The 12556-nt window shown below is 45.9% G+C and overlaps 1 protein-coding gene across 1 annotated transcript in view; it reads right to left on the bottom strand.

Annotated features, from left to right (window-relative positions):
- stab2 (stabilin 2) overlaps nt 1-12556 on the bottom strand; it is a 37649-nt gene that overhangs the window by 10133 nt on the left and 14960 nt on the right. Inside the window, exons 24-47 of the mRNA XM_036519735.1 lie at nt 12241-12334; nt 11443-11601; nt 11233-11328; nt 10983-11078; nt 10834-10881; nt 10452-10591; nt 9561-9672; nt 9066-9143; nt 8428-8517; nt 7842-7949; nt 7160-7291; nt 6660-6788; nt 6297-6356; nt 5548-5643; nt 4955-5150; nt 4170-4265; nt 3960-4005; nt 3045-3121; nt 2709-2834; nt 2406-2479; nt 1890-1961; nt 1479-1598; nt 890-943; nt 339-425 (exon numbers count right to left, since the gene is read on the bottom strand). Coding sequence (XP_036375628.1) covers nt 339-425; nt 890-943; nt 1479-1598; nt 1890-1961; nt 2406-2479; nt 2709-2834; nt 3045-3121; nt 3960-4005; nt 4170-4265; nt 4955-5150; nt 5548-5643; nt 6297-6356; nt 6660-6788; nt 7160-7291; nt 7842-7949; nt 8428-8517; nt 9066-9143; nt 9561-9672; nt 10452-10591; nt 10834-10881; nt 10983-11078; nt 11233-11328; nt 11443-11601; nt 12241-12334 — 2386 coding nt within the window. The remainder of the gene's footprint in view (nt 1-338; nt 426-889; nt 944-1478; nt 1599-1889; nt 1962-2405; nt 2480-2708; nt 2835-3044; nt 3122-3959; nt 4006-4169; nt 4266-4954; nt 5151-5547; nt 5644-6296; nt 6357-6659; nt 6789-7159; nt 7292-7841; nt 7950-8427; nt 8518-9065; nt 9144-9560; nt 9673-10451; nt 10592-10833; nt 10882-10982; nt 11079-11232; nt 11329-11442; nt 11602-12240; nt 12335-12556) is intronic.

Here is a 12556-nt window from a genome sequence, read left to right as displayed (position 1 = left end):
TCGGAGAGAACGCGTCAAAGCAGGCCTCACCTGAGGCACCTGTCTCCTACGATGACCTGGTGCACCCCATCTAGTATCATCAAATGAAGTACCTGTCTCATGCAATCACCTGGAGCACTTCTCTTTTAAGGTCACCTGGAGTACCTGTATGGCACCTGAATACGATCACCTGTCTTGTGGGCATAACTGATGTATCTGAGCAGCCCATTTTGACTGCTGGATCCCCCCCGGATGTGCTCACCTGGCCTACCTGGTCTAAGATCTCCCTCCCGGTCTGGCCTTTAGCATACGAGGAGAGCTGCAGAGACAGAAATGCAACAAAGTGACAGGACACTCACGTTGTCTTCCAGCGTTTTGGTGGCGTTCTTGGAGGGAACGAACACCGTGAACGGACCGTGGCCCCTCAGGTCGAGGATCCGCGCTCTCTGAAAACGTCGTGGTAGAGACAGAGAGAGAGAGAGACCGGTGAGAAACACAGCGCCTCCTAGTGCACAATGCAGTAATGTCATCCAACATCACAAAAGCTAGTTATATATGATTGGGCATGTGAATGATGTGATGTATGATGCATATGATTTGCTGAAAACGTTCAGTAGTTTAAAGCATGTGGAGATAGAATCTTAGGACAGTACTAGCTTGGTGCCTGAAGATGGTGATAGGAGCATATGGCTGTTTTTCTTCTGACAGCATTTACTGTGGCAATGATTCCCACAATGGCTCTATATTACAAGTATGGCGCTACAGATTCAGTACTTGTACAGCAGCATTCCTAACCCTATTGACTTGCACCAATGACAGACAAATGTAAATGTAAACAATATGAGAAGTCAGATCTTTGCATAAATGCAGAGAGAGCCTTTGAACAGGGCAGATGAAAGTCATGACTTACTGCTAAAGCAAAAGAAAATTCTCTGGTTCCCTTATTGTTGCTGAAGAAAAGCTCCTGGAGGATGAGAGTGCAAATTAGCATGGGCATCTAGATTGCTCTCTGATATAATGACACATTAAAATATCATCCTAATATTAAAGTTTAAATAACTGATACAGTATATATGCTGTATATAAAGGGTTTATGCCTAGCATTGCAAACAGCATTGGATAATTAATGGATTACTTTACTGCTCATAAAATAAGTCATTACACTGTATATTAAAATTATTTTAGTTCACATCACAACTAATGCCAGTTTAGATGTATACATGGCATTTAGTGTGCGCCATTTTTCTAAGAATCACACTTTCAGGGTGGTTGAGTCATATCTCCTTCTTCAAAAGTGCTGGGATTATTGACGGCATATTACGAATATACATGCTGCTAATCTGAGAGTGGATGATGTATCTGAGATAATGGCAACACCATGGAGCTCTGGATTCAAGCGTTCTTCTACATGACCTTCACTGGCTGTTCCATGACCCATATATAAACGAATGGCTTTCGCTGATTACACGCCATGGGCTCAGGGGCACGGCGGGCTTTACCTCGTCCACAGACCCTTTGCAGACTATGCCATTGCCAACATAGCCCGGCTTACAGGCACAGGTCCTCTCTCCCGGTCCAGTCATGTTACAGATGGCTACCCTGTGGCAGTTGCCATTTGACTTGCAGAAAAAAACACAAAGCAGCTTTTAGACCACAATAACAATGTTATCTCACTTCACCTGTCACCTTATCATACGTGTTGTTGAATTGTTTCCTCCATGTCTGTGAAATATTGTAAAGGTATGGCTGATCCAGCTAGTTTTTGTATTGAAAGCGATAAACGATTTACACATTATTTCTAGATAATTCACGACAGGGTAAGAGGAGGAATGTTCCAAGCATTTTCACCGTAGAACATTACTGTATGAGAAACAACATTATGACATTCAAATGTTTGGAATAATCATTACTTTTTCGCATGGGTTGATGGCCGTGCAGTTGTTTCCATCTCCTGAATAGCCGTTGTTGCAGGTACATGCTGTCTGCAATGGAAACACATTTGACACATTGCGTGATTACAGACTGAAGATATGCGAACACTGCCATCTAGTGGGGAAAAAGGCACTGTTGCTGTTATTGAGGGAACCACTCACTCAGTGAGTGAGTTATTGATGGATGCTACCTTCTCAAAAACTGCTCAATTTCACCCAAGTAAACAAACTCTCCTCCCTGCATGCTTCCCCAGGTTTTTCCTGCAAAGGAATTAAGCTCTTTTTTGGGGGGGTGAGGTACATACTGAGAGCCCCTGGAAGACATGCCTTATCTCTCCTCTCCGCTCCCTGTTGTAAACACCTAAAAGCTTCACATGTCTCTCACAAAACAAACGGTCGGATTCTGTTTCTCTGCTTATTTGGTTGTCGGAGTAACACCTTCTTGTAAACAAAATCTCATCGGTTAATTCAAAAATGACCACCCCTGCAGCTTACCTTATTTGGACCTGTGTGTGTGCACTGAGCGTTCTTGTGACAGCCTCCGTTATTCTCCAGGCAAGGGTTGATAGCTGGAAAGGCAAAAAGAGAAAAGCTTTACTTCTCCCAGTCCCCGATGGCTCTGGGCAGACTCATCCTGCAGGATACATTGCGTACTACAATGTGTGCAATACTACACATTGCCAATTTCTATGTTGTCATAGAAATGTTGTCATGATGTACTCGGTGCTGTGAAAATGTTATGGTTTAGCTTGGAGACTGCTGTACACAGTGTGTTTTGACAATGGCAGGCCTACCTACCTACACACACCACCCCATCTCCGGCGTAGCCTGTAAGACACACGCACTCCTTCTTTCCTGGGCCGGTTTTCTTACACACCGCGTTGGGGGAGCAGCCGCCATTTTTCTGAGCACAAGCGTCAACCGCTGTGGAGACAGGAGCACAAAAGCAAACATTCACTGTCCGTGCCCCCACATGCAGTCCACTGCTGGGAACAGATAAAAAGGGAGTGGAAATATGGGTAAAAACTGCCTGGGGCCCACTTCAGCTGTGCAGCAGACAGCCAGGTAAAATGCACCTGGTCCCTGACTGAGCTGTACAGCAGATCGATGAGTAAAATCTGCCTCTTGCCCTACCTGAGCAATAAGTGCCGTTCCCAGCAAACCCAGCAGCACATTTACAGAAAGAAGAGCCGTCAGGTCGGACCATACAGCTGTGAGAGAGAATAGAGACAGCACGGGTCATTATTCACAATCCAACCGCAACAATACCACTTACGATTGATTGATCTTGTGCCATGCTTGTGTCAATCACAGGCAACGTGGTTGACTCTTTAAATGGGTAAGTGTTCTTAGGCATCTGTGACTGTGGAAGCACCAGTAATTTGTCTCTCTTTTGTAATCTTACATTCAGACAGTACAGACAGTTCTGTCAAACTATCATTTTGCATGCATCAGTGCTTGTTAACACACTCCTATTAGTCATGATTGGTTTAGCAACTCAGCCATTTGCTTTTGTCAAGCTTTTCTTCTGTTGGGCGTTGATCCCTTTTAAAATCTGAATCATATTTTATGCATATTGTATGATTCTACCTGTTGTATATAACTGAGTATTTGTCTCTTAAAAAGATTTGCAATTTTTCATTTTCACATAAATAATATTGCCGAAGCCAAAGATCGGGCAATATTGGACAGTAATTCTCTAAAAATTTTATTTTGGCTGGAGAAATGTAATACTTTGGTTTGCTTAAATCATATACATGTAATCTGCAGCTTGTCCAAAACTCTGCTGGTCAAATTCTTCCATGGACTAATTCGTCGCAGACTTACAGCCAATTCAGTGTCCTAGTCCCTGACATGGTGCTGTACAATGAAGAGTTTGGGTTTTCATGATCCCTTGTTTTGGAACTTGTGTCCAAGAACAAGAAAAGACTTACTATCCCTTGTTATCCCTAACTCATTATCCCTTTTAATTCCCAGCACTGAGCTGAAGGTGGTAGATAAATGTGTTTAGTGATGTGCGGTTTAGCTGGCGCTGATCACATGACTCACTTTGCGCTTGAGTGGCACTTCCTGTCGCACGTGTCCTGGGAGATTGCTGAAACGGAGGTCAAACCCATTATCATTCATTCACAGATAAGGAGCCTGTAGTTTGTGAAACAGCAGGGTTTCAGTGAGGGAGACAGAAAGAGAGAGAGAGAATGACAGACAGAGAGAAAGGGAAAGAGAGGGAGAGAGAGAGATGGTCTCAGAGCCTCTTACCCTGGTCGCAGCGCAGCCCCCGCCACCCCACGTCACACTCGCACGTCCCGTCCCCCTGCAGGCCGTCGCTGCAGCGGCCGTGGACACACTGACAGTCTGCGAGGGACAGACAGACAGACACCCCCCTTCAGCTGCACGCTGCAGCTTAACAATCTCTACTCCAGGCAAACTGGAGTGACAGAGAGAGGCTGGACAGTGACTGGTTGAATTCTGGTTGCAGAGAACAGGAGCAGACAGAGAAACAGAGGGGGTGGGGGCAAGGTGGGTGCTACAGATACCTTATATGCGTGGAAAGAGCGGGAAGGTGATGGAGTGCTTTGATTACAGTGGTCGGGTATAGACAGAAAGACAGGAGGTAATTGATGAGGTACCTTGATTACAGTAGGGAGGTACAGAGTGAGAGATGAGAGAGATAAAAGGAAGGTGACACAGCACATTGCCTTGAATACAGTGGTCAGGTACAGAATGATGGAGGGTGATACCACACCTTGGTCACAGTGAACAGAGAGTGGGAAGGTGATACAGTGCCCTGATCATAGTAGTGAGGTATAGCGGTATAGAGAGAGGAACATAAAGGCAAGATGATACAAAGGCCACTTACTGTATGCTGGTCATAGTAGTGTGGTACAGAGACAAGAACACAGAAGGAAGGGGATACAGTGCCTTGATTACAGTACTGAGGTAAAGGGGTACAAAGAGAGGAGCAGAGGGAAGGTGATACTGTGCCTTGGTCACAGCGGTGTGGTGCAGAGTCAGGAACACAGAGGGAAGGTGACACCTTGTACCTTGGTCACAGTGGATGCTGTATTTTCCAGGCTGGCATGTTTCACAGGCTGTGCCGTCAAAGCCCTTGTTGCACTGACATGTCCCTGTACCGTTGGTCCCATCTAGGCATATCCCGTTCCCGAAACAGGGCTGGTCCACTGGCCCGGGGCATCTTTCACAGTGCTGCCCAAAATACCCCCCACAGCACTGCCTAGTCTGTGGGCAGGGGGAGCCTCTGTCAATACCGCACGCACGACAAGGACATTTCCACACACACACACACACACTCCCACACAGCTCTACAAGCTAGACATTTTGTACATTTACACATTACTGCCAGGTCTGGAGTAATTTTGCAGAGTGACTATTTGGTACACTGATGCTTTTTTACTGAGCGATTACTCAAAATGTTGAGGTAATATTACTCATGATGCTGGTGTAATTCTATTGAGTGAACACTCACAATGGAGTAATAACACCTCACTAGCATAGCTTTTACACAATGAGTGATAAAAATGGTGGAGGTATTGTAAGAACCAATTATCTGTGGTGTTGGTATTGTAGTAAGTGAAGACTGATGACACAGGTGTACTATTACTTGGCGGTTACTCACAATGATGGATTTTTTACACATCATCCTGCAGCCGAAGCCTGTTAGCTGCTCTCCCTGTAGCATGCGGGTGTACAGGCATCTCCCCTTCATCCGATTCTGCAGTGAAAATGATGTCAAAACAGAGCCAGGGTCACACGGGTATGCCCCATGACAACACTGACATACGGTTAATTAGCTGGACTTTTAGACTGCAAGTTTGATTATGTGCAGGCTTTAATCTGCTAAGCAGGTACAAAAATAATGTAATTTGAAAGAACTGGGAGTTCTTCCACTGGTGTTAAAGCCTGACAGTCTAAGCTTTTTGTTGATCTCAGTCACAGTCTTGGTCTTGGCCTCAGTCTTAGTCTTTGCCAGGAGGCCACAGATCTGTGTACTTGATCATAATCATGGTCATCGCAACAAGTATTTGATTTTGCTTAAAGTTTTACCTCAGAAAATAAGTTTTCTCATGGTTATGTGACTGTCACGGTCAGTCTCAATCATGTGCAATCTTCTAACATATGCATATGCGTTAGACATGATGATATATCTGTCACACAGTGGTTGTATGAGTGAAACGGTCTTTGGTCTTTGCTTTAGGCCTCAGTGTTAGAACAAAGTCAGGGTTTGGTGCTGAATTTGGACATCTCAGTCCCCAGTGTTCCAGTCTGAGTGAACAAGTCTGAAAGACTGTGGAGTGGGGTCATGTGTTTCAATGGTAAATCCCGACCATTGCATGCAGTGGAGAATCTGAGCATTGGGTCACATACCGTTGCTTTTGTTCCCGGGGGGCAGGGGTTTTTCGTCGTGAAGCAGTCCAGACAGACTCCCTTCAGGAGAGAGAATGGATTTCACCCACCTTATCAAACCCAGCTAAACTCACTGACTAAAAGGAGAAATTTACAGAGGTATTGTGTAGTACAAAAGCCTGCTTACATACAGTATAGCCCTTGAGGAACTGCATTTGACAGACCAGGCTGAGTGAGCTATGCTGTAACATATGTATGTATGTATGTATGTAGCGGCATAAAGCCTGACGAAACAAAGAGGTTTACTGACTCCTCAGATGATGTGAGATTGTGTGACATGAGACTCTTGACTGAGAATCAGAGCTGAGGTGAGACGGACAGTACCGGGATTAGCTCGGCCTCTTCCTTGTCACAACGGTTCCTCATGATCTCCATAACCGATGACAGTCCATGGATCACCCCCTTGCTGGTCTCCACGTCAGTGAGGCTCACCTGGGCCTCATTGACAAACACCTGGTTTGGTGAAAGTAAAACACACAGGCACCGTGATTGTGATGTGCGTATGTTTTAGCACTTCGACCTCACCAGGGCCACAGAAGGGCCGGGATCCAATGGGAGCTGGAGAAACTCTGAATCGCCTCTCCAGTCTTGCTGTGGTCAAGCTGGCTGATGTCTGGCGTGTGACACAAAAGTTTTAACTCTGATAACAAGAAACCTGCAGCTACAGCTTCCACTATCCACTATAGCCGAATCACTGTCTCCTCCACGACTATGAGAAACGCCACTGTGAGGGAACCAGCACGGCATTTCGGTCACAGCGCTGCCAGGAGATGCAATTTTGCCGCCCATATGACAAACCGCACCCCCCCCCCCCCTTTCCTTACGTTTCCGTCTCTGAGGAAGAAGCCCACTTGGAAGGAGAAGCCCAGCAACGTTTCTTTGTGGGCCCCATCCCGCAGGTTCTTCTTCATCAGTTTCTCTGCCGGGACGATGTGGTAGCGGGTCGTGTTGATGTCCTGTATAGAAGGAAGACAAGTGTCCTGTCGGTCGGCCCAGTCATCTGATTACACATTCAACAGCATTCATTATTAGGGACAGATTTGAAAACTCACTACATTGTGGTTTAACTTAAATTTAAATAACACTAAATTTGAAGATATCTAACTTTTTGTTTTAATACTTCAGACAGCATTTTCCTCACTTCAAGCTGCAATAAATGTAAACTGTGGTAATCAATTTAAAAGGTTAGCGTACACACCCAGGATTACTTTAGAAACCTCTTTAAATAGCGCTATCGGTGTCAAGCACTCTACTTTGCAAACTGTCCTCAATCAAAATTAGAGCCGTACGTTAAAAAGTTTAGCTAGCAGTCCAAAAGCTTTCAAATAACTCTTAAAGTGAAGGACAGGTGAAAGGGACTGCATTTCTGCATAAAATTTCACAATTTGAAAATTCTTTTCAGAGCATCCTGCGAGTTTGTTGGTTCAGTCTAGCTGACCGCAACAACCTGGTTGAAGGCCACGGCTGAAGTCAGAGACCGCAGTTGAACTCGGTGACCGTGATTACCAGGGAGGTGATGCTTTTCTTTCTGAGGTAGTCATTGATGGCGCTGTCACTGGGAGCGAACAGCGTGTAGGCGGAGAAGTCCTCCATCTCCTCCGTCAGGTTGTATTGCTGGAAGGGGATCACAGCACACTGCCTATGTGGTGGTTTTTATTTTTCATTTCATTTCATGCTGGTGTTTGAAGGTGGGCTTATCAGAATAAGGAACAGATGCTGGCACAAGTTGGTGTATTAATCAGAATAGAGTTGGCACAGAATGTACAGACATTCGCATAGTTAACTACTTGTATCAGTGTAAAGACATTGGTATTGGTAACTGCTTATCAGGGTACAGTACAGACATTTGTATAGTTAACTATTTTTTTCAAAGTAAAGTAAAGACAGTGGTATCGGTGGCTATGTTTATCAGGATTAGGGCTAGACTAGGGCGGCAGTGTTGCACAGTGATAAAGAGCAGGGCTTGTAACTGAAAGCTGGTTCAATTCCCCACTGGGGCACTGCTGTAGTACCCTTGGGAAAGGTACTTAACCTGTAATTGTCTCAGTAAATATCCAGCTGTGTAGACTAGTGCACAGAGGTTGATACGTACAATGAGGTAACTCCGGAATATGGAGTATTCGGGTCTCTGGCCCAGCAGTTCCAGCAGGCCTTCACTGAGCTGCCGATCTGGAACCAACACCTATGAGCACAAGATAAATATGCAGGGACAAGCTCAACATTACGCAACATTACATTACATTATATTACGTTATATGCATTTAGCAGATGCTCTTATCCAGAGCAACTTCCAGCACAATTGAACATAAGTGTATCCATTCGAGTTAAATGAGCAACAGTATTAGACCAGGCTAGCAATACTCCCAGACCAGTGAGTGTGAGCATAACATTATTCCAGTTCTACCACAAGTTAACTTGTGCAAGATGGCTAGACAACAGAAGCCAAGTACACTATGATACATCTGTCACTAGAATACAGAATCCGAGATGCACTACAATACTACAAGTAAAATAAACATCAAATACTAGAGTCAGCAGCTGTTAGGGGCGGGGATTGATGTCGAAGACTTAATGTTAATCTTCACAAAATGGTCTGCTCTCACCCAACTTGAATTATGCTGTAGCTGAATTACTTGAATTATGTCATTTTTCCACTGTCATGACTAAAATGTGCATCCATGGGAAAGATCCATAGTTTCTTTAATGAAAAGTGTAAAGCATCTAACGTACCGTGTCAATCATGTGGACCACTCCGTTAGTTGCCGCAATATCTGATGAAGTTATTCTGGCTCCCCCAACTATTGTCGTCTGGAAGAAACAAAAAGGCGATGCCGTGTGAGCAGTGCCATTACCCTTCTGTATTCCAAATGCATAAACATTGTATGAAAGTCTGAAACAACCAACAGACAATCAAGGAAAGGATGTCTGTTCATGCCACAGCAGACGGAAAATTTTTGTGTCACAGAGCTATCAAGTTTGATTGGGAAAACAGCATATTGTTTTTGCAAGTTTGGTAATGTGTATGTCCTGGCAAATTTCTTGTAGGGAAGTCTATTCCATCACTCAGACTCCAGCATATGAAAGTGTACATGATAAAACACCATTTCAAATGATGAGTGGAAACATACACAACATAATGCATAAAGCAGATGCCATTTACACCAATGTCTTTTGACCAAGATTTTTAGGCCATAAAGATTATCATATTGTAGAGATGGGCCTCACCACGTTGGTCTTGGAAACAGGAAGTGAGACCTTCAGAAAGGAAGTGAGCTGCAGAGAGGAGGGCCCGGTGCGCAGGTCTGACAGCTGGTAGATTCCTCTCACCATGTGATACCTGCAGTGATTGGCGCACATTTATACGGGGGATGTTGGTGAGGTGACATCAGTGGAGGTGGGGAGATCACTATGTGATTATTATTCTGCACTGGTTTTTCAGTGCTCTGCTGAATTGAAGAGCGTGAAGTACTCTATAACAGCCGCTGATTCTTTTGTGCCCGATTCCTTTTCACTTACCTTGTTGCACCTCAAATGAAATTGTCCTTAGTTACAAAAAAAAAAATCAACTGGTTTAATGTGACCACCAATCACAGACCTCTTTGTTGCGGTCAAAGCAGTTTAATGAAGCCCAATCTCTTTGTTATGACTGAAATAATTTAAGGTTATGTCCAAAGAACACACTGTAATGATACACAATGACAGACACACGAGTGAAAAGGAATCGGCGCTGATTATTATTGAAACTGGCAACCTTGCTAATCATGAGAAAGAGCGAACAGTGTTTAGGCCAGCCACCAGGTTAAAGCTGCATTCTCTACCCCCCCTTATTTCCTGCTCATATGCTGCCGCTGACAGATAGGCATCAGATAAGACAGATTCTGATGTGTGCAGAGCTGGTTGCATTTATTCACTGAAGGAGGCCGTTGGAAAAGAGGGAAAGCCTCTGGTCCAGCTTTCCTTCCTGAAGCTCACTGCCAACAGGAAACCCAGCTGACCATGCCAGTGACCATGACGATAGGGGTCAAACGCGGGCAGTCTGAGAAGCTGGATGGCAGCGGTTCGCTTGGAGCGTGATTAGGATCGCGGATGGGTCGGGGGGGCGCGTCGGGCTCTCACTTGACAAGACTGATGAGGTTGCTGTTCCTCGACGTCCAGAAGTTCTTGTCCCCCTTGGGCATTTTCCCCACTGCGCTTTTGGATGGCAGAAACAGGGTGATGTTCTTGGTCACTGAGAGCATTTGGGAGAGACCCGCGTCCTGAGAATGCCAGTGCAAATCAGGACAGGACAAATGAAACAAAGAGAGGACACCACAGTGAGAGCAGGCAGTCAGGCGCGTCTCAGTTCATCTGTTGTTTTGAGTGAATCTATCGCTGGCTAAATGGTGGCGTTTGTGACTCCCAGAGTCTCCATGATTTCCATGATTTCACAGTCCGCCCTCCAGTAGTTGAGGCTTTTCCAGATTTTACCTCAGAAACAAAGGATAGCAGCGTGACTTACGGTCACCCATTTGCTGAACTCGCTGCCCTCAGGTACAGCAGCCAGCTCCTGGAAAGAGACAGCGAATGTTTTTGGCGTTATTGCTGTAATGTTAGCCTAACCAGGGCGATTGTCCAATGGGATGTGACCGGTCGTACAGAGTTGCTCACCTGCGCCACGGTCCCATAGCACACTTGTCCGTCGCCGGTGTAGCCCTCCTCACATACACACTGCCACGCCCCTGGGGACAGGTACCGGCAGGTGGCCTGAACAGGAGAGAACCCAGACCGTGTCAGAACTTGATGATAACATGCGGCTGGCCACGTTAGACTCCAGCCGCAAGCTATGGGGAGGGCTGCGGTTGTAAACGGAGCTAGATTGAAAAGCCACCCCGAAGCGACGCTGGGCGACGGTACCCACCAGGTAGTGGCAGCCGCCGTTCTGCTCCACGCACTTATTGACGGGCTCGCAGTCTCTCCCATTTCCACGGAAACCACTCTTGCACTCACAGTCACTCTGCAATAGAGCGGGACGGGAGGACAACAGGAAGAACGGAGGATGAGCTCAGGTTCTGGGCCAGGAGGGGGAAAACAGGCCGGTGAGGAGGGGGGAGGCTGCGGACCCTCTCACCTGTCCCGGGCCGATGTAGATGCAGGTGGCGTTGGCATGGCAGCCGCCGCTGTCCGCCTCCAGGCAGTTGTTGACGGCCTGGCAGTCGTCCCCATCGGGCCTCCACCCCCGCAGGCACTGGCAGGTGTGGGTCCCGGGACCCGTCTTTATACACTTAGCCTGCAAGAGACGCCCGTCATAACACTGCAGCTGGAGTCCTAAACACTAATAAAGTGCTTTTGCGCACTCTGAAAAGATGGATTCCACGGACAATACAATCCCAATTCACTCCATAGCACATCTCACTGTATATGATGATATAATTTATAATCCAGACCAAGTTTTGAGTGTAGTCTGTGAGAGAGTAACTGAAAGCTGGGGGTCACTGTATGATTACTGCTTCCCTCTACTGGTCAGTAATGGGATAAAGATCCCTGAAGGTAACCGTCATAGGTGCCATGGTGAGATTAAGCTTAAACTTAAATTAATTTTTTTTAAGGTTTCACAGTTTGAACACCCTTCATTAATGCAAAAAAAGGGCACAAAAGGAAATTGCAGGTAATTCCATGCAAGGTGTGGTCATTCACAGAAATGTCAGCTGATCTGGACACTGTTCATTAGAGCTGTTATGTGCAAGGGCTTATGGGTAAAGGTAGCAGACAGTTCCTGACTCATGAGGTGGATGATGTCTTTCAGCAGTAGGAAGACACACCTGGGACCCATGTACTTGTACCTCTGTGGACACTCTCCGCATTCATTCTAAAGGATAAGCTGGTGAACTGCTTGCACAGCGGACGTGGCGGTTTGAGTGTTACGCACGTTGACACTGCAGCCTCCGCGCTTAGGCAATGCGCACGGGTCCATTTCCACGCATGTGATTCCGTCGCCCTGGAAACCAGACTTGCACACACACCTGTGGACAGAAGCATTTCTGATGAAAACACACGTAAGACTCAGACATGTGTAATCTGACCTGTAAATCTGAATGTACTGCCCCTAAATTATTACTGTTGTCTGTACTGTCTTCTTGAGCGTAAAACATGATGTCATGTGAACCAAATAAGTTGTTGTGTTTTAGAGCCTCCGCTATATACCAAATGCATGAATACTACTACTACTTAAACTACTACTAGTA

The sequence above is a fragment of the Megalops cyprinoides genome, chromosome 25, assembly GCF_013368585.1.
Source record: "Megalops cyprinoides isolate fMegCyp1 chromosome 25, fMegCyp1.pri, whole genome shotgun sequence".
NCBI classification, from domain to species: Eukaryota; Metazoa; Chordata; class Actinopteri; order Elopiformes; family Megalopidae; genus Megalops; species Megalops cyprinoides.
Note: the sequence above shows the minus strand (reverse complement) of the source record. Positions and strands in the feature narration are given on the sequence as shown.